Source organism: Muntiacus reevesi, chromosome 6 (genome assembly GCF_963930625.1).
Source record: "Muntiacus reevesi chromosome 6, mMunRee1.1, whole genome shotgun sequence".
In the NCBI taxonomy this organism is placed as follows: Eukaryota; Metazoa; Chordata; class Mammalia; order Artiodactyla; family Cervidae; genus Muntiacus; species Muntiacus reevesi.
Genome location: NC_089254.1, coordinates 62534603 through 62557048, shown reverse-complemented (window position 1 = coordinate 62557048; position 22446 = coordinate 62534603). Strand labels below are relative to the sequence as shown.

At 35.9% G+C, this 22446-nt stretch overlaps 1 protein-coding gene across 1 annotated transcript in view; it reads left to right on the top strand.

The window, feature by feature from the left end:
- Positions 1 to 22446, top strand: part of ZNRF2 (zinc and ring finger 2) — an 84411-nt gene that overhangs the window by 34932 nt on the left and 27033 nt on the right. Inside the window, exon 2 of the mRNA XM_065938457.1 lies at positions 15481 to 15576. Within this exon, the coding sequence (XP_065794529.1) occupies positions 15481 to 15576 (96 nt within the window). The remainder of the gene's footprint in view (positions 1 to 15480; positions 15577 to 22446) is intronic.

Sequence of the window (22446 nt, the reverse complement as noted above, 5' to 3'; positions counted from 1 at the left end):
CGTTCATCAAGAGACTCTTGAGTTCTCTTTCTCTTTCTGCCATTAGAGTGGTGTCAATGAAGCAGAAGTAGATGTTTTTCTGTAATTCTCTTTCTTTTTCTGTGATCCAGCAGATGTTGGCAATTTGATCTCTGGTTCCTCTGCCTTTTCTAGATCCAGCTTGTACATCTAGAATTTCTTGGTTCACTGTTGAAGCCTAGCTTGAAGGATTTTGAGCATTATCTTGCTGGCATGTGACACGAAAACCTAGCATAAAGCATCTAAAAATGCTAAAAACAAACTATTAAGTATTTTTGTTTTTTCTAAAACCAGGAGGCAGAAGAGACAAAATAAATTATACTCTTCCCCCACTTTTTAAACCATAAAGAAACTTTCAGGACATAATTAAAGTGCTTGTAGAACATTTTATGTGTGCTTGTATATTACTTGAAAAAATAAAACTTCTTTGGATAGCCTCTCGTTTATTCCATTGTTTGAATGTCTACTGAGTGTCATAATAGGCGTTCTAGTCGCTTTGGGACGATAGAAAATAGATCATAATTTGAAACCATTCTTTTTAAAAAGATAATATATGAAAAAAGAATAATAGAATTGTCACAAGTGGGTACATGGTAGAAAATAATAAGTTTTCCTAATGGACTTAAAATATAATCCTGACATAAACTAAGCTCTTCAGTAATGTTCATTATACAAATTGATACACACTGATGTTATTTTGTAGGTTTTCAAGGATTGTTTTTGATGATTTTTAGGATTCGAGATTTAAACATTTATTCTGGTAAGTATGCTTGTCGAGCAGAGTAAAAAATGTATTCTGCTATCTTGTGTTGTGTAAACATTTGCTTTCCGTCATTTAAATTTTATTAGACATATTTTTGTCTTTTAAGTAGCTGTCATTTTTAAACAATACAGGTTTTACCTAAATGCTTTTTGAGCATCTTTTTTTCTTGTAGAAGTTGTTTTGCCAATTAGAAACCCATGATAGTTAGAAGACGGTCTATAGCTCATCTTGTCTGTGGGTTTTTTTTTTTAAGGTGAATTGCCTTGTATTTTCTGAGGAAATTTTTCAAATCAGATAATCCTATATTTGCCAAGCTCTGAACAAGTCCTATTGACAAATGAGATCTTGCTTTATACGCTCCACACCTTTTCCTGAATGTCATTTATGTTATGACACTTGCTTATGGAAGTTGCTCTGTTTACTTTTCTTTTTATTGCATGTTTTCTTTTTATTGGCATGTTTAGAACTTTATCTTTAAACTGAATTTCTAAGAAGACAAAACGCAGTTTATTCCTGCAGACAATGCTTACTTTAGGACTCTATTAAATTGTAGTTAAAATTACCAGTAATTAGAATTTTCTTTATTTGCCTTTAATTGTGCCACTCTTGCCTTTTAGAACTCAGGTCACCTATATGATTCATTCACACATGCATTTAGGTATTTACTGAGTCTTGACTATAGATCTATCTAGATGTTGGGGCAAGGTGATTGAATAGAATATTTAGAAGAATATTACTTCTGCCCCACGGGTATTATCAAATTTGGGAGATTAAGTCTACATGGAAGAAATGTAGTAGCAGCTTATATATATATATATATATATCTCAAATGAGTGTTGAAAATGGAATACAGTAGGACAGAGAAGGACATGGTTTCAGATTCTTTTAAAAGGTCTTATTGAGATAGGAAGATTTAATCAATCTAGGCTTGAAGGGATTTTTAATAAGAGAAAAGGCGTTTGGATTTAAGAGCAAAGGCATAGAGGTATGAATGGGTGTATTCTATTAGAAGAAAGGATAAGTTAGTATTAGGTTAATAGTGATTATGCAAAACATCTAGTGTAGGGGAAAATGTACATTAGTGCAGTAATGTAAAAGATGATCACAAGTCAGGGTGCTGTGGTAGAAAGCTTGATAGCTCAGACATCAGAAGAGCTAAATTCTGTTAATTGATATCTTTGCACTTAGGCTAGTCTCTTTAAATGAGCAGTTTAAACCAAGACAGTCTGTAGACTCCTTTAGCTTAATATTCTTCATTTCTGTTATTGAAGACAGGAGATGGCAACGACTATTTTGTGTTACTATACTTGAAGAGATTGGTGTCGCAAATTGAGGTCACCTGTAAAAATCTCTTGAATATGTTCCTCTGCCATTGATTCATTTCATTGTTTGTCACATTCAGTACACTTACACCTTAGAGAGTTTTAAACCTATTGATCATTTCCTTCTGGAAATTTATATTAGTAAAATTACCTAATGGAGATTAGACAGACTAGAGCTTTGTTTAAGGCAGTGTGCAGATAAATAGTTTTGACTTTGGGTAACTTGGGAGTGCCATCTTTGGGTAGGGACATCCGTACCCATGGGGGATTATAGAAGGGTGAGCATACCTTGGGGGGGCAGAATATTTGCATTTTTATACAGGCTGAAGTAGGAGAATCCTGAAGTCAGGTGTCTATTATATCTTCACAGCAGCTAGCCCAGTTAATCCTCCTGTTGTTTCCCCTGAATTCTAGTAGTGGCTGAGAGGATACCTTTTCCACTGTGACCCTCTCTGATGTCATAAACAAAATAAATTGTTTATGACTCAACTAATAAGCAAGTGCATTAGATGACTTGTTTGTTGTAGAGTTGACAATCTGGTATGCAGATCTCATAATAGGACCTGATACTTTATAATCTTCTGTTTTGCCCGGCAAATTCTGATCATGGAAACAGATTTTTCCTGCTGATTGTTGTCCACTGTCTCCCCATGTCTGAAGGAAATTGGTTCTAGCCCTCCCAAGGGCACCAAAATCCACCTATGCTCAAGTCTTTTGTATAAAAGTTGGCGTATGTATATTTGTATATTACCTGTGCACACTTTAAATCATCTCTAGATTACCTGTAATACCTAACACAATATAAATGCTGTGTAAATAGTTACCAGGGTGTGGCAAATTCAAGTTTTATTTTCTGAAATATTTCTTCCTCCTCAGTGTTTTGATCCCAATGGTTGGATCTGTGGCTGTGGAGCTTGCTTGTACAGAGGGCCTCCTGTGTTTAGCCGACTTGGGTGTAGGAGCAATCCTTTTTGCTTATAGAAGGAAACAATGTACAAATGTTAAGTAAATGTAGGGTTGGGACAGAGGGGATACTGAAGAGTATAAAGAAGAACCTTTTTGCCTTAGTCATCAAAGTGGAAAAGGACAGGTATTCAGTTTACTGGTGCTGTTCTTGTTTACTATATCAAGTAACTTTGGTGTTGCAGGTACATCTCGTTGAACTGTTACATTTTCCTTTAGCCTGAAGGATCTGAATTTTACCATCAAAGAATGTCATTTTAGAACTGTACTGTTTTAAGAATAAGAACTTCACAAAAAATAAGTGAATCATCTTGAAGTTGAAAAAGAGACGATTTCAATAAGTAATAACCACTGTTTATTGAATGGCTACTATATTTTTTGGCACTTTACACATATTTTTGTAATCTTGAATCCTGAATCAGATTGCCAATATGTAAGTGATATTAACATTTTATAGGGAAAAAATCAGACCCGGAGAACTTAAGTATTATATGCCTTCCCAACACATATGTCCCAACACATAGTTTGTAGTAGAAACTACATAGCCAGATTTGTACCCATGTCTTTGGGCTCCGAAGACTGTTTTCACTGGACCATTAAAGCTAGTAAGGAGGATAACACAAGTAAGTAACTAGAGTGCCATGTGCTATATTGCGGTATTGGAAGTGTCATCAGAGTATAGAAGAAGCACAAAGGGAGAGGATGGTTAAATCAGCTCTGAGGTGGAGCATTCTGTAGCCTTTAGAGAAAGACTTGGGAGAAGGGTGATCCCTCAGTGTGGTTTTGATGACAGCCTCAAAGTTCTGTAGGGTAGAAGAGAGAGGACAATAACACTCATGTTTCAGTACCTCTATAGTTAGTGTTGCTCAGTCGTGTCCAACTCTTCGCAACCCTGTGGACTGTAGCTCGTCCATGGAATTCTCCAGGCAAGGATACTGGAATAGGTTGCCATTTCCTCCTCCAGGGGATCTTCCCTATCCAGGGATCTAACCGGGTTTTTTGCGTTGCAGGCAGATTCTTTACTGTCTGAGTTAGCATGGAAGCCCCAGTACCTCCCTACTTAGTTTTAAAAGAACAGGGTGATCTAGACCATTTCTGCTGTTCGTTTTCTTCTTGCATCCCAGTCTTTTTTGTCCCCTTTACACACAGCGGGATCATGCCATTCTCATCTCAGTTTTTGCTAGTTGTGTCACTGTTGCATTGCTGACATTTCTAATACTGTAGCAATAATTTCTGTGGTTGTTTTACACCTGTTCAATTAAATGGTAACGTGTAGTGTACTGCCTTGTGTGTGTGTGTAAAACACCACAACCTTTTTTGGTTGAGTCTTGAGTCTTTGAACTTTTGAGGATATAAATTACTTGAGTCCTACTCCCCCCTCCCCCTTTTAAGAGTTCTGAAGACATTTTTCCCATCCTTCCCCACACATAAAATGTGTCCCAAGTGAAATGTGTGTATTATTCTGTGGATCATCCTGAGACCAGTGTTATTTCTGCCATCCTCCCCCTTAATTGTAGACATCTTATGTTTTCTGACTAGATATTCACTAGGATACTTGGTAATTTTGTTCTGTTCTTTTGATTCAAGTCTTTGAGAGAACCAGTTAGCCTTTTGTTTTCTGTATGTTTCATCTTTTTTTCAAATTACTGTCATCTGTTTTGTTTTTCATAAGTCTGCTTTCCATGTCAGTGATGTTACTGCTAGCTATTTCTGTCTCGTTCTGATTCTTTTGATAGTGTTTTATTGTTACAGGTTTATTATTTCATTCGTGAACTATGACAGCTGTTTTTTGAGTTAATTTTCTAAGTTGCCTAATTCATAGGCTTTTTATTGTTTTTGTTTTCCTTAAGTAGTATGTTTCAGTGGTTGGGTCCTGTAATAAGTTCTTTCTTATTATTCATCACACAATGGAGCCAATTCCAGTTGGCCCTGTTGTAAGTGAAGACAGTACGGGGGTGGGGGTGGGCTAGAGTGGGGGAGTGGCAGAGGAAGAGAGCTCAGGCAGCCGATAGCGTCAGTTAAGTTCCTGTGGAAACCTTTTCATTTGACTTATATGTTCTGTGCTCTTCTTCCTTTAAAATAGTTTAAAAAATTAAACTAATGTAAGATATATGTATATTTTGAAAATACGGAATATATCTAGTTGTACAATAAAAATAATCGTTTTTTTGCCTCAACCTCTCCCAACTCCCAGTTTTTATTTTTTGGGGGACAGCTGTTTTCAACACCTGTAGGTGTTGTTTGTAAAATTTACTTTCGTTGGTTATAAATACTTCTATTTTTATTACTACATATTACTAAGTGGTAAATATTACTATTTGTAAGAAATGAACCTGTATTCCTGTTTTTAATTTATTTTAAATGCTAACTATTAACCACTTATTGTGGAAGGTGAGGATTTTCACATCACCTGTCTTTATTTTTATCCTTCCATCTTTTGAATGTCTTTTTAAATGACAGTTTGCTTGATTGATACTCATTGTTTCTGATGGTGGATTGCATTTCCTTTTATGTATTTGTTTCATAGTGAATAATTGCCTCATCTATTTGCTTACTTCATTTTTTAAGGTTCTATCAGTTTTTCCCAAACTTGCCCGAAGAATTATAAAACTGTCTAAGTACAGTACTGTTTTCCACATGATAAAACACATCAAGAGACCTCATCAGTTCACTCCCTACTCCTCCCTCCTCCCCTACATTTCCCTCTCTTCCGTTCCCATCCCTCTCCTTCCCCTTCTCTGTCCTCTGCCTTCCCCCTCCTCTTTGTCCCCCTTCTTGACCAGCCACAGAACTATGCAAGGAGTTCCCTTCACCTTTCTCCTTTGAGAGAGCTTATTGCCTTGATCTTGGTGTCTTTGTTTTCCTCTTCTGTTTACTCCATTATTTTAGAGGAGCATATGTGCTAGAAGTTTCCCAAGAATGCACATACGAAGGAGAGGTTTTGATGTGTTTTTTTTTTTAATCAGGGAAATATGTTTTTGTCAATCAAGTATGAGTATGTAATAGTTTTTGTGTATAGTCTAAGTAAAATAATTTTCTTTTAGAATGTTGAAGTTATTGTTTCACATGTCTTTTTTCAAGTGTTGCTGTTGAGAACATTAGTGCCGTTCTGATTCTGAAAAGTGGACTAGACTCTCCAAAAATATTAGTTTCATGAAAGAGTATAGAAGTCTGGGAAACTGTTTCAGATATCGATATTGATATTTCAGATATTGATCTTTTTTCATCTTCAAAACTTGGATTTTGTTCCCTAGTGCTCTGTTATTTCGTGGTGATATACTTTGGTATGGTTCTATTTTCATTTGTTGTATGGATACATTCTTTCAGTCTGTATACTCATAAACTTCAGTTTGGGAAATTATGTTTTTGATAGTTTCTTTCTCTTTTCCCAATTGTGTTTCTAGCTGATAAGATGTTGACCACCTGGATCAATCTTATGATTTTATTTACTCTCTTGTTTGACTTTTGGTTTTACTTCCTGGGAGATTAAAAAATATGTGTAGTGTAATGGTTAAGAATTAGGCTCTGGATCTAGAAGGCCTGTTTGAATTATTCATTGCCAATTTCTGACAGATCTTATGTAATTGCCTTTTCTGTTTTTTATTTGTAAAATAGGATTAATAGTAGTGCATAACTCAAGGATGTAAGGGTAAATAAGTTAATTCATCTGAATTACTTAGATAATTTGTTACATAGTAGATGTTAATTGTTACTAACATTTGGCATTATTATTACCTCAAAGTTAGTACTTTAGCCATCTATTTGAATTCTTAGTTTCTATGAAAAGTTTTAATTTTCCAGAGCTTTTGTTTGCTTCTCTGTTCCTAGCTTATAGCCTCCTGTTCTTGTTTCGTGGATGCAGTATCATCTTGAATTACGGGGACAATTGAGGAAATTTGGAAAAAACCTCCAGTATGTAAGATGGATACCAAAGCAATATGTAGAAACAATATCAAATAGATAAAGCGAAAATAGAAATCTTTTAATTATAAGGTTTTGGGGGGATCAGCAATGCTGAAGTTTGTTTTCTACATGGATTGTATTATCAGAGTTCCCTTTTCTGTTAGTTTTGGTGTACATCTTTTTAGAGGCTTTTTCTAAATTTCCTTCTTGTTGTTCAGCTGCCAAGTCGTATCCAACTCTCTTGACACCCACAGTATGTCATATCAGGGAGCACAGATGTCAGCTTGCCCTTGTGTTGGTGATACTAAGTTTTGACTTGAAAGCTAATGTCAACCAGTTTCTCCATTTTAAAAATACCTTTTAATCTTTGTTAATTAAGTGATTTCAGTTGATATTTCAGAATGTGTAATTATCCATCTGTACTTTTGCATTTTTTCAAATTTAAAATATAATTATGTCATGCATTTTGATGTATAGATGGTCTAAATTTGACCAGGAGACGCCCTTTCAAAGTGGCTTCTGTGCCTTTTTGTGTCTGTATATCAGTTTTTGAACTCTTCCTTAACCTGGAACAAGATATTCGAGGTTCACTGTTTTCACTGCCCCAGACTTAAAAACCAGCTATTTCTTCAAGGATCCCTGGTTCCTTTTTTTGACGGGGGAGAAAGAAAGATATTTAAAAACCCAAGATCTGGGAGTAGATCCTTTTTGCTACTGAGTATCATTGCTTGGTGACTGCAGCCATGAAATTAAAAGATGCTTACTCCTTGGAAGGAAAGTTATGATCAACCTAAATAGCATATTAGAAAGCAGAGACATTACTTTGCCAACAAAGGTCCATCTGGTCAAAGCTATAGTTTTTCCAGTGGTCATGTATGGATGTGAGAGTTGGACTGTGAAGAAAGCTGAGCGTTGAATTGATGCTTTTGAACTGTGGTATTAGAGAAGACTCTTGAGAGTCCCTTGGACTGCAAGGAGATCCAACCAGTCCATCCTGAAGGAGATAAGTCCTGGGTATTCATTGGAAGAACTGATGCTGAAGCTGAAACTCCAGTACTTTGGCCACCTCACGCAAGGAGTTGACTCATTGGAAGAGACCCTGATGCTTGGAGGGATTGGGGAGCAGGAGGAGAAGGGGACGACAGAGGATGAGATGGCTGAATGGCATCACCGACTCGATGGGCATGAGTTTGAGTAAACTCTGGGAGTTCGTGATGGATAGGGAGGCCTGGTGTGCTGTGATTGATGGGGTCACAAAGAGTCGGACACTACTGAGCGACTGAACTGAGCTGATCATTGCTTCTAGGCTCTTTTAGAGAACTGAGCTAAATAAGTTTGTGTGTATTTTTCTTTGTATCTATTTATATACAGTTTAGTTCATTTGTTTTCATTTATATTTGCTTTTTAGCTTCCCTGATGGCTCAGAAGGTAAAGAATCTGCCTACAATGCAGGAGACTCATGTTTGATCCCTGGGTTGGGAAGATCCCCTAGAGAAGGAAATGGCTACCACTTCAGTATTCTTGTTTGGGAAATCTCATGAATAGAGGAACCTGGTGGGCTATAGCCTATGGGATCACGAAGAGTTGGAAGCAGCTGAGTGACTAACACACAGACATACACACTTTTACATTTACTAGAGACTTTCCCCTAATCCTTGTTTGTTTTTAATTTTTAAAGCCTTATTGTTAACATTGTTCATAAGTCTAAAAGTTTATTAAAAGGTGAACCCAGGAGTACCTCTTTCTTTGAGTTTTTCTTTCACTACATTCTTATTTACCACCTGTAGGTAACATGTGTAAGCTTTAATTTGAAATTTATCCTTCCTTGTTTTTCTTTTTGCGGATATACACATACATGTTTATTCTTATTTACTCTTCTTTCTTACACAGTAATGAGTGTAACATGCCTGCTTTTCCACATTGTTTTTTCCATTTAATTTAGTTTGGGCATCTCTTTGTATCAGTTTATAGAGGCTTTTCTCATTTAAAAAATACTTGCATAGCAGTTCCATTGCATAGATGTGTAAATGCATAACTGTTTATTTACCAAATCTTTTATGTGTTTCCAATATTAGGCTGTTTCAAAGAGTGTCACAGTAAATTACTGTGTGTGTTTTAATTAAAAGATAAATGTATTATCTCTTTAGGTTCTAAGATGAGTAAGCTAGGATCAGTAGATGGACTTCCTGTTGGAAGTCCCTCAGACAGTTGCAGTTGGAAATTGAGATTGGAGTCATCTGAAAGTCCAAGTAACTCAGCATCTAAGGAAACTCACTCAGTATGCCTGGCGATTGATACTGGTTGTTAACTCTGAGTTCAGCTTGGGCTGTCAGCTGGAGTACCTACCACGACCCCTCTGTGTGCCTGGAACTTCCAGAGCATGTCAGCTTGGTTCTGAAAAGAAATGTCCCCAAAGTGAACATCCTAAAAGGCTCAAATGGAATCTGCTAGACTTCTTAAGGTTAATCTCAGAAATCCGAGAGCATCAGTTATATATTCCATTGATCAAGTTATTAAGGCTGACTCATACTCATGGGGAGGAGAATTGGACTCCTTAATGTGAGGAACAGGATGCATGAAATTGATAGCAACTATTCTTGGAGACTATATACCATAGTCCACTTAAAACTCAGCATTCATGTGAAGTAATTGGCCTCCAACTAATAAAATTAAACAAAAAAAATAAAAAAATTAAAAAAAAACCAAAAAACTCAGCATTCAGAAAACTAACATCATGGCATCCGATCTCATCACTTCATAGCAGATAGATGGGGAAACAATGGAAACAGTGACAGACTTTGTTTTCTTGGGCTCCAAAATCACTGCAGATGGTGACTACAGCCGTGAAATTAAAAGATGCTCTCTTCTTAGAAGAAGAGCTATGACAAACCTAGACAGCATATTAAAAAGCCAGAGACATTACTTTGCCAACAAAGGTCCATCTAGTCAAAGCTATGGTTTTTCCAGAGTCGGACATGACTGACGTGACTTAGCAGCAGCAGCAGCATGTACGGATGTGAGAGTTGAATATAAAGAAAGCTGGGAGCCGAAGAAATGATGCTTTTGGAGAAGACTCTTGAGACTGCAAAGAGATCAAGCCAGTCAATCCTAAGGGACATCAGTCCTAAATATTTGTTGGAAGGACTGATGTTGAAGCTGAAGCTCCAGTACTTTGGTTACCTGATGCAAAGAGCCAATTCATTAGAAAAGACCCTGATGCTAGGAAAGATTGAAGGCAGGAGAAGGGGAAAACAGAGGATGAGATGATTGGATGGCATCATCGACTCAGTGGACGTGAATTTGAGCAAGCTCCGGGAGTTGGTGATGGACAGGGAAGCCTGGTGTGCTGCAGTCCATAGGGTTCCAAAGAATTGGACATGATGAGCAACTGAACAACAGTCTTGTTATCTAAGTCAGGTCCAGTTATAGTTGAAGCTTTTTGGGTTCAGTTCCTCTAGTATAGGACCTTGATAACAGTTTCCCTTGACCTACAGACCTTTACTCAGATCTTTATTTTTCCATATGGCTTTGAGTTGCTGTCCAGTATCCTTTCATTTCCGCTTGTAGGGCTCCATTGAGCATATCTGGTAGGGCATGTCAGTGATAACAAACTCCTTCAGCTTTTGTTTATTTGAGAATTTCATTTCTCCCTCACATTTGAAGAAGTTTTGCTGGGTATAAGGTTTTTTATTTTTTGGTTTTTTTTTGTTGGTTTTTTTTTTTTTGGCTGAGGTGTCTTAGTTGCAGCATGTGGGATCTAGTTCCCTAACCAGGGATTGAACACTCATGGGGAGTGTGGAGTCTTAGCCACTGAACCACCTGAGAAGTCCCTGAATAGAAGATTCTTAATTAATGGTTTTTTCCTTTCTCCACCAGCCAGCTGCTTTCTGGAATCCAAGTTTATCATGAGTAATCTCCTTATAATCATATTGAGGATTCCTGTTTTCAGTAGTTTTTCTTTGTCTTTTGAAAATTTGATTATAATATAACCCATGTGGCCTCATCTCACATGGAGGCTATTGAGTGTCTCACATGTTTATGTTCGTGTCTTTCATCACATTTGGGAAGATTTCAGCCATTATTCAAGTGTTTTTCTGTACTCCCTTCTCTCTCCTTTTAGGACTCCCAAATGTATGTTTTGGTCTGCTTGTCGGTGTCTCACAGGTCTCATACCCTGTCCACTTTTTCAGTCTTTTTTACTTTCTGCTCCTAAGACATGATAACTTCATTGTCCTATCCTCACACTCACTGTTTTCTTTCATCTTCTTGTTCAAATCTGCCTTTGAATTCCTCTAGCAAGTTTTTCATTTCAGTTATTACACTTTTCAGTCCTGGTGGCTTAGATGGTAAAGAATTTGCCTGCAAAGAAGGAAGGTCTTGCCTGCGGAAGACCTGAGTTGGGACGGTCCCTTGGAGAAGGAAATGACAACTCACTCCAGTATTCTTGCCTGGAGAATCCTATGGACAGAGGAGCTTAGTAGGCTACATACAGTATGGGATCTCAAAGAATTAGACATGACTGAGCCGCTAACACGGACATTATACTTATCAGCTCCAGAATTTTTTGTTGGTTTTTATTTGTTCTCTATTGATATTTTGCTCATTTGTCATTTTCTTACGTTTCTGCACACCTTTCTTTATCGAGCATCTCTAAGACAGGCATTTTAAAGGTTTTTTTCCTAGTATATCTGCCATCAGGTCTTTTTCAGGGACAGTTTCTGCTGATTTTTTTTTTCCCCTTCGAATGGGCCATACGTTTCCTGTTCATTTGTATAAGTTTTTTTTTTTTTTTTTCTTTTTCTCCCTGGAAACTGAACATTTAAATCTAATGTGGTAACTCTGGAAATCAGATATTGCCAGGAACAAGTGCACCACTGCCTGCCATGTGGCTGGGAATGGGGGGGAAGGGTAATAACTGCCTCAGTGCTAAGAGCTGAAATTAACCACAGTGTATTGTCCAAGCCTTCCTTCCCCTGGAAGCTGCAAGCCTTCAGTAGATTGCAGACTTCCAAAATGGTTCCTTCAAACAAATTCCACCCATTCAGTTTTGTCTAGGTGGGGAGGTAGATTTCCTGAATGCATTCTACTTTGCCATCTTCCCATGGTCTTTTGTCCCTGCTTGTGTTTTTTGGTATTTTGACTGGTATACCCTCAGGGAGAGATCCTGGAAATGGGATTGCAGGATTAGTAGATTACATGCATAGTCAATACACATGTAATCTAGTTATTCTGAAATTACCCTCTGTAGAGGTTGTACAGTTTAGTACTCCTACTGGCAATGTATGAAAATACCTGTTTCTCCACAGCCTGTCCAAGAATGAGTGCCAGTCTTTTGCGTTGGGTAATGATATTTTAGTATAGAGATATAAAGCCCAAGGAGAGAAAACAGTATGTACAAAGAACACCTGGATTTTTAATTAAAAAACAGTGAATTAAACACATATTTCTCTCCTCCCTCCTCAGTCCAGTAAAATGAGAGTAAAGAAATAAGCAGAACTTCTTGAGAGGAAAGTGCTTCTTACATTCTGACACTGTTTTTCATTTGTTTAAGGGTTGGTTGCTTATCTTTCTTTTTGGTGAGATGTCTGTTTAAAATTTTTGCCCATTTTTCTAACAGGTGTTTGGTTTTCCTCATTTTTAAAGAGTTCTTTGTATATTAAGGATATTGTCCTTTTGTGATAACGGTTGTAAATATTTCATTAGCCTTTTGAAATTGTTTCTGCTGTGTTTTAACTGTGCAGTTTCTTCTTTTTTTTTTTATTCCATTATGTTTATGAGAAGAAAACCTGAAAAGCTGTTTGGAAGCTTTATATGTAAGACTTGACCTTATCAACAGACAAGGATCTTGATGTTTCATTCTGTGGAATTCCTGATCTAAGAGAAGAAGCTACCAATTTTTTTGGTAGGGATAGAGAAAAGGAGATTGGTAGGAAGGGCACTTTTCTGTACATAGATATTTATTTATTCATTCCCTTGTTTTCTTTCCTTCTCCTTGCTGTACCTGGTATCCTCAAGCAGATCTGTTTTGGGCCTTTTTTCCTCCCATGCTGCTGCTGCTAAGTCGCTTAAGTCGTGTCCGACTCTGTGCGACCCCACAGACGGCAGCCCACCAGCCGCGCACCACTCCCCCCCGCCCCGGGTCCCTGAGATTCTCCAGGCAAGAACACTGGAGTGGGTTGCCATTTCCTTCTCCAGTGTGTGAAAGTGAAAGTGAAGTCGCTCAGTCGTGTCCTACTTGTAGCAACCCCATGGACTGCAGCCCACCAGGCTCCTCCGTCCATGGGATTGTCCAGGCGAGAGCACTGGAGTGGGGGGCCATTGGCTTCTCCATTTCCCTCCTGTGGTGAACTCTTATTCTTCTGCTCTCATTGCACAGCTGTAGTTGGCTTGGCTACATGTCATGGGTTGGAGACTTGGGAATTTCTTCATGGTTAACCTCATCGCTGGCATGGAAAGTTGTTGGAAGTATAGGTTCTTGAGTTTTTTGAGGATTATGTAGTGAGAATTGGCTTCTGCAGACACTTAGTATGTCTTTCCTCAGTCCTGTCAATTCCGCCCATCTGTTCATCTACTGCTGTCTCCTTTCAAGTTCCTTACCTTATTTTTACATTTATTCTCGATTTAGTGGGTTTTAGGTGAAGGAGAAAGAAACACATCAATTTATTGTATTTAACTAGAAATACAGTGGTTCTTGGTACATGGAGTTTCTTCCCTTAGGCTCTACTGTGTGGGCAGTTGGGTGGCTCTCAGAGGTTCATGGTTGTGCACTTCTGTTTGGTAATTTAGAGTTCATGTGCCAGTATGCATATGATTTTGATCAGCAGTTAGAAAATTAAGTAGTTAAAAAAAATTTTTTTAATGTCCTGTTTAATTTCAAGGGAAGGATGTTTTTGCAATTCTAAGAAAAAGATTGCTAATGGTCCTGGAAATAGGAGTGCTGCTTGAGCTTCTCTTTATATTCTCCCCATTTGATGCATGTTTTGCCACATTGATGCAGTAGCTAGTATTTGTGTCAGAATTGTTTGAGGATTGTAGCTATTTTTGTAGTTTAATTTTAGATTGATCCTCTTTTTCTTTTTTGGTGGTTTTTAAGAAATGGGAATTAAAATACCTTTATTCCTTTCTTTTAAAATGCATTTAATACATTGTGAAAAACTGCTCAGAAACACATATTCCATTTAGGAAGTTGAGTACGTGGATTAAGTACGGATGCCAAAGCCTTTTCCTCTTCAACAGAGCTCTGCATGAGGTATGACTCTACTCTAACTTGAGTTGCAGTGGGTTTCACATCAAGACGAAAGGAGGAGAGTGTCTATAAGAGCATACATATACTAGAAGTAGAAAGCTCCCACAATCTGGGTCAGCGTTGAGGGACTCTTTTTCTTTCCCACCACCCTTACTTCTTTCTCACAGCACTTTGCTCCTGTCTGCACATCTGCTCTAAGATCTCCATGTGAGCTGTTTTCCTGTGCCTGCTGATAGTTTTTCTCCTCTAAGTTCAGCCTACACATGACCCAGGATAGATGCCCCACCACAGTCTCTTAACTTCATGTGCCCTTTTGCTTTAGCCGTCTACAGCTGACCCCTGACCCTCTTGCTGTTTCTTAGTCATATTTTCAAGGAAAACGAATTGGCTCAGGCCATCTTTTTGTGCCACTTCTGATTAGTTGTTCCTCACCAGGCTATAAATGGACTTTATCAGTTCACTGCTTGTGCAGGTTGGGGATGTTGGAGGAGAGAGCAGTAAGTAGGTCTGCAGGGAAACAGCAAGGACCCATGGATGAACAGTTACCCTTGGTAAGTGAGGGAGCAGGATAGAGCTGAATTCATAACATATTCCCTCCTTCTGTCTGCCAGTTTATTTTTAATAGAGTACTTCTGGCAAGTACTTAGTACAAATTGAATATTGTAGGAGACTAATGTTTATGTCAAAATTGACTAAGAAATCTGCCATTTGGTGCTGTTTTCTTGTGACTTGTGGTATGGCAATAAGTCCAATATAGTAGGAGTCAGGAGCCTTAGATTCTAGACCTGATTTTGCTGTTCCATGAAAGGCTTCACTTTCTTCAACAGATACATTTTTAAATGGTCAGTGGAATAGAATAGTTTGTAAGGTACTATCTAACTATAAAATCTTGCAACTCATTGTCCTGTACCGAGCTGGAAAAGGTACTGTCAGGAAAGATGGTCAGAATACAAAGCTATTACAACAAAATTGTAAGTTCAGATTAATGAAAAAATAAGAAATGAAAATGATTGGACCCACACATTAGAAAGGATATGAGAGTTTTGTAGTGAATCAGATTCTCTTCATTGAAATTGGATGGTGTTCATAAACTGATTTAAGTCAGATACTATAGTCACAAACTCTTTTCCCAACTTAAGTTGCGTGTAGGTAGTGTATTAATGTGCGCGTAATACTGAAGTTTGAAATGCTTTTTCTTCCTTTTTTAAAAGGCAAGGCTGGATATTTAAAATTGTTAAGTAACATGGATTTATTTTATTTTTTAGGATTTAAGTGCCCTGTATGCTCAAAATTTGTACCCTCAGATGAAATGGATTTGCATCTTGTGATGTGTTTAACAAAGCCAAGAATAACCTATAATGGTAAGTCCAGTGCTTTAAAATGATGCTTTAAATTATCATTGTAATTAGATTTCATAAAATGTATTATGATTTTCATGTTTCAGGTAGAAGTTAAAAGGCCAGGAGGGACTGTCTCTGAGCCCTGAGTTAACTGATACCCTGATTAGGTCTGGTACTTTGGCCGTGCCATTCTTACCTGACCACAATCTCCAGATATTCAAAATCATAGGAGAAGTTTTCAGTGTAGTCTTAGTACATTTTGAAGTAGACTTGGGGAAAAAAAAGAGTAGTTCATTTGTGACTTCAGATGAATAGAGTGAAATAAAGGAAAAAGGAGAACTTTTTTCAAAATTTTATTGATAAAAAGAGACTTCAAAATCCGTGGAGAAATTTTAGATTTTTCAAATGTAAAATTTGGTTTGAAATAGAGTGAGTAAGAAGAGTACCAGTAAACAGTGAAGCCAGTTGAAAGACTGACTCATTGATTATCAAATGTTTTTTGAGTACCTGTCACCTATGAGGCATATAGTGTTAGAAACTTGGGATATACCAGAAAATAAAACAGATGGATCCTACAGCCTAGGATCAACCAAAGGTTCATCAGTGTGGTAACACTTAGTCAGTAATCTGAGATTTCTCCTCAGATTATAGAAACTTGTAGGAGTACAATTTAATATTGAAATGAACATGTTATTTTGAGTAGCTTTTTTGCAAAGTGATTTAGGAATGTCTCTTTTGATAAGGTGGTGCTTCAGCCCCACTATTATAGTAGTAATTGAGCACTTTCCCCCATTTTCCAGTGAATAAAAATAGCTTTTAGCATTTTCTTTGAATAGTATATGTACCTGTTGAATATATATAAACCTTTCTGCATTAGGAAATTGAGTTGGCTACTTTGCATAATCTAATTGAAATTTAGTTACTTAAAAGGTTCAAAATTTGAGATAAAATTGATTGGGCTTGTTCCTCATACTTATAATTCTCCTCCATAATTATTATGTTTATTACAAGTGTTTTTAAAATGAATATCCTTAAATGTTAAAACTCCTGCCTTGAATTTTAAAAGACAAGTGTATTTCCTTTTACCATATAATATATTTGCACATAATCTTAGTATTCTGTTTATTTTTTGTGCAGTATATTTGGATATAGCCTTCTTACTTGTTGATATTTGGCAGTTTTTAATTTCCTGGTTGAGCTGTGCCCAGGTCATTAAAGTGTTCTAATAGATCACTTATTTGGTGGCTTACAGAACAGTATATAACCTTCTGTTTGGGGATACCTTGATCCAAGAATTCAGATTTTAAATATATGACATTATTCCAGTTTAGACATTAGTAAACTTAATGGAAAAAGTAAAATAAAGTTTCAGCCACTTTTAAGGAGAGGTACCTACTGTAAGGTAGGTAGGCCTGAGAATTTTTAAATTGTTAAATATATATGGGTATCTATAGAAATTCACAAGAAGCGAAAACAGCTTCTTTATAAACATGTATGATTCTTGAATTTTTAAAATGTGGACGGTGGCCAACTATGAGTGAAAAGAAGGAAGAACTGTGATTGACTGGTTTAGGTTAGATAGAGGTAGCAGATTGGTAATGTACTCTCCCCTCACAGGCTGTGGGAATTCTAAGGCAAAGACCTGTAGGGGAAGGAAAAAATGATTCCCTTACCCTTCTGAGTTCTTGACTGAGACCTTGGTAATAAAAGACAGATAAATAAGAGGAAAACAAAAGTTTATTAACATGTATACCTCCTGGGTTCATAGAAAGTATTCCTGAGAAAATGAAAACTCCAGGGTGGCTTATAATGTGGGCTTAATAACATCTTCAGCTGCAGACAAAGAAGAAAGTGAGGATGGGGAGGCCAGTTGTGGAGGATTACCAGGAAAATCATGATAAACGAGATTTGTTACACAGGTGTAAGTTAGTGCCATCTCCTTCTCTTGTACTCTTTTGTGATTTAGAGCCCTCCTCCTTTTCCTAGAACTGAGGAGACATCCTGGCAAATGAAGAGTTCCTCTGCTCAATCTTATGTAACAGCCTAAACGGGAAAAGAATTTGAAAATGCTTCTTGTTTTGTGTAGTAACTTTAAAATTTAACATGTATTTGCTTTATAAATAAGATGATGGATCAGAAATGGTCATACAAGAAACAGTCTTATCCAGTTACCAAAATTGTATACCTATTTTATGTGGCACTGAATTCAGTTTTATTGCCTTTCTTTTAGCATGTAGCTGCACAAAACCAGTACCAGTTTGCAATTAAAATGTTATAAAGAACAACGATACTTAATACAAAGTGTAATCTTTAAGTTCAGCTTGCTGAGTTCAGATCTCTGCTTTATTACTCAATTCCAGTGTGTAATCTTGGTTTTAATTTTCTCTCCTGTAAACTTAGGACTGGAAATAGCACCTGTCTTCATAGAGTTACTGTGAAAATCATACATACTTTTTTGTAGGTTTTTTAGTGAGTGTTAAGTACACAAGACCTGTTGTTATTACAAAGAAATATTACCTTTGACTTTAAGAGGTAAAGATATAGTGGATACCATATTTAATGTGTTGACAAATATAAATTTCTTTTGATATTTTAAAAGCTCATAGTAAGTTAATTCCAAATGAGATGTCTAAAAGTTGTCTAAAAGATGTCTAACTATTATCGCATGACAATAAAAGTTCCTATAATATATGGAGAAGCAAGGAGATGAGAGGATAATTAGAGCACTACCTGTTCTCACTTGATGTGATAAGTTTACAACTGCAATTCAGTGCAAAATACTTTTCCTGCTTTCTATAAGGAATATGGTGGCCTGCATAGCTGAAATCTGAGGTCTAAATTTGATGATAGGCAGTTTGCTTACTCTTTGAGGAAGCATAAATCCTTTCATATTCAGTACAGAAATAAAATATTGTAAAAAACTAACTATAAACGGGTGTGTGTTTCTGTTACCTTTTTTCCTTCTGGCCTATTATAAAAGAAGATATGTAGAATAGAAGTTGAAATTAAAATACATATTTCAGTGAGAAGGCAGTTCTGTAGATCTCTAAAGCATAAAGTAGGTTTCAGATTTCTGTTTCTGATTTCTTCAATAAAATTTGAGAAGGAAAATTACATCTTTTTTTTATTTATAGATTCTTATTTTGTTTCATGATTTTATAAATCATTGTCTTGCCTTTTTTTGTGTTCTTATCATATCACTTTTATAGTGTTTATTTTTAAAAAATAATTAATCCAACATTCAAGGTAAGCTTTCCTGAATCATAAGAAACCTGAAGAAACAGAACAGAGACAATGAAAAGACTTTTTTTGGAGTACAAGAAAACCAAGTAAACCTATAGAACTGTCCTCAGAGGGAAGGTTTTTTCCCTCTGGTCACAGTTCTTACTTTGGTTAGAATGTAGTATTGGCAAACTCATTTTAAACAAATTTTAATGCAAATTTATACAATGCATTTCTAAATTTGTCTCATTTTTATGTTTCTTCTATATTGGAGCAAAGATACAGATCAGCTCATGTCTATCAACAGTTTTGCCTTTTCAAGATTATTGTATATGTATATAAATTAGTCTGTTATTAATAAGATTTGGAGAGAAATGGAGGATGTACTTATAAATAACAACTAAGTAGGTATAGTTTGGGGCAACAGAGAATGATAAGAATTGTAGGTGAAAAGATAAATTAGGGCTGAATAATGAAGTTTTAAAATAAATTATGTGTAATTATTTGTATTCATGTGCAAAAATATTTGTAAGGAAAATAATTTCTTTAAAGACCAGTTGGAATAATGGTATGGTATTTCATGTAGGAAATGTTCAGATGATTGTTAGGTAGAGAAAGAGATGAAGAAAGAATGAATTAAGTTCAGTAATTGCTAGAAATTGGGAAGGAGGAGCCATGGGTGACTTGAGGATTGGTGCTGGAGGGCTCAAATTGGAGTAAAAAGATTGTAAGAGTACCTAGCTGCCCTCAACGTTGTTGATCTTTGCAAAATGTGAAAATTGTGAATTTTTTTTGGATTTTTCCAAAATAAGTAAGGGATTGGATCATTGAATATTTTAAGGTGACAAAATAATAAAAATATTCTAGATAGTCTCACTCCTTTGGTATCTAAATATTTATGATATTTGTGATTTGCTTGATTTCTTCTATTTTTTGCTAGATAGACTTTGGGATCTCCAGGCTTCTTGACCTCTCAGTACCTCATGGGTTATTGTTACTTAGGATTCTTTTTATCTTAATCACGTTAATCTGTACTTCTTGGTATTCAGTTCTTAGACTTCCTTGTAATGCTTTTTGGTGTGAGAGATCTTTGTACAGCCGAAAAATCTTTGACACCCAGTACCCAAATTTTGGTTTCTAAACGCCATCCTCATGTAAAAAGAAAACAGGATTCCTTGGAGAAATGTCTGATTCCAGGACGGGAGCAGAGAAAGAAAAACCTGGAGATACTGTATTATTTGAATGAAAGGAAGCGCTGAAAAATCAGGAAAGATGAAGGACACAAGAGGAGCAAACCTGAATGAGCTCCCAGTAAACAATTTGAGCAACAGATTTAGTACAGCGTGGAGATGGTGGTTTAGTCATTAAGTCATGTTCTTGTGAACTCATGGACTATAGCCCGCCAGGGTCTTGTGTCCATGGATTTTTCCAGGCAGTAGTACTGGAGTGGGTTGCCATTTCCTTCTCCAGGGGATCTTCTCAACCCAGGGATTGAACTTGGGTTTCCTGCATTGTAGGTGGATTCTTCGACTGATCCACCAGGGAAGCCCTGTAGCATGGTATTGGATTATAACTCAAAGTGTAAAATATATCTGGTTCCACCAGTCAATCAGTAAATTAATAGAGAAAAGTAGAAGTTTAACTTGGATATTAATTCTAAGAGACAGACCATACATTTCTTTAAAAAAATTTTTTTGAAGATTTTTAACATTTTCATTTGTGGTTATTTGAAAAATATTTTTCCAAAAACTTTTAGTGGTCTATATGTGCTCTCTGATTTTAAGTATCCCCAAGACACACTAAAATGTATAATGGCACATATATAATTTGAAATACCTAATCTTAGTTTATTATTATCATTACAGTAGTGGATGAAAGGGGTTTTTAGGTGGATGAGAGCTACTATTGTAAGCCCCAGCAACAAAAATCTTAATAATTTTCTCTTCCTTAGGGAAAACATGAGTTAATTTTGTTAGGTTTCATATGGTGACATTCTCATAGTGAGGGACTCCTATTGTGAAGTCTTACTTTCTATTTTCAGACATTTTATTATTACATACAGAATACAGATACAGATGAGTGACTATAGAATAGTCACTAACATAAGACTGAACTGGACTCTACATGTTTTATACTTTATTAAATCTTACCTAGGAAATGTTCACTGTCTTCCTTAGTGCTTTTTTTTTTAAGATTGTCAGTTTACCCATTAAAGAACATGCTTTGTTTCTACATTTGATTCACTGAGAACCTATACTTCAGTGTTAAACTTACTAAATTTTTGCCTAGTATTTTACAGTTTTGCTGCTGTTATGGATGAGATTTGCATACTATTTGAATATCAAATTGGTTTTGCTAGTTATAAAGAGAAGCTAGATTTTAGGCAAGTCTTTGGGTTTTCTAGACTTATGACATATCTGCAAATGAAGATACTATTTTCAAGCATTTATGCACATTTGTTGTTTCTTTGTCTTCCTGCATTAGTTTGAAGCTTTAAAATGATGTTGATGATAATGGTGGCAGTGGACATGCCTGTCTTGTGTGTCTTTATTGTTTCACTGTTTTCACAGATGCTGGCTAAGAGTTATGGTTAGTCATCTTTATTGTATACATGTCATTCTCATTTCATTCTCTTTTACTAAAGGCAAAAAGCAGCCTAATTTTATTAAATGCTTTGTTCATTTGTTGGTAAATTACATTGGTAGATTTTATAATGTTTCAATTGAATTGTGTTGATTTCTAATATTAACTGGATGTAACTGTTTGATCATAGATAATTCTTGTAAAGCAATGTTACCAAGTTTGTGCTAATTAAAGATTATGCTAATAAAATGAGTGGGAAAGCTTTCCATCTTTGCTCTGGAATAATTTGAAAAACCCTGGAAGGACTATTATTTTCATATCAGATGTAATTTGACTGTAGAACCATATAGCCCTCCCCTTTTTAAAATCTTTGACAGTCCTTATAACTTCCCTGATTATTAGTATATTCATGATCTTTGACGTCCTTAGTCAATTATAGGAATTTGTATTTTGTTAGAAAATATTTTTCTTCTGAATTTCCTAATTAATTGCCACAGCATTGCATTGCATATATCTTCTTACAAATATTATAATTTTTAATATATTTTTGTTATATTGGCCTTTTCATTCTAATGTTGTATATTTTTGTACTTTTGAACCTTGGGCTAGTTGAAAGAGCTTATATTTAGTTTGTATTTTCAAAAAAGCTTCTTTAGAGTTGTAAATAAAGCTAATAATAAGTACTATGGACTGGATAAAGCTACTTTCTTTTCAGTTTTTTAATTTTAGTAAAAGTATTTTAGAAATATTTTTCTTACAAGAGGCTTCAGTTATATCTGAGGTTTTAATATGTATCTGAGAAGAAAATGCTTCTTCAGTTTGAAGATAATTTTTTTTTATGACAGGAGGAGTATGTGTATGGGAAGTCATTCTGATCTTGTTATTAGATAATGCTGCCCATAATAACTATGTTTTTAATAATCATGTGATCACATACATCATTGATCTCTGTAAATCATGAATATAAGAGAAGCATATATGTTCTCTGTAGAGTAAAAAATTTACTTATATTATTCTTTTAAAAACATATGTATGCATATACTTCCAGTAAACTGAGTTTGGTTGTATTATTGAAATATTCTGTAT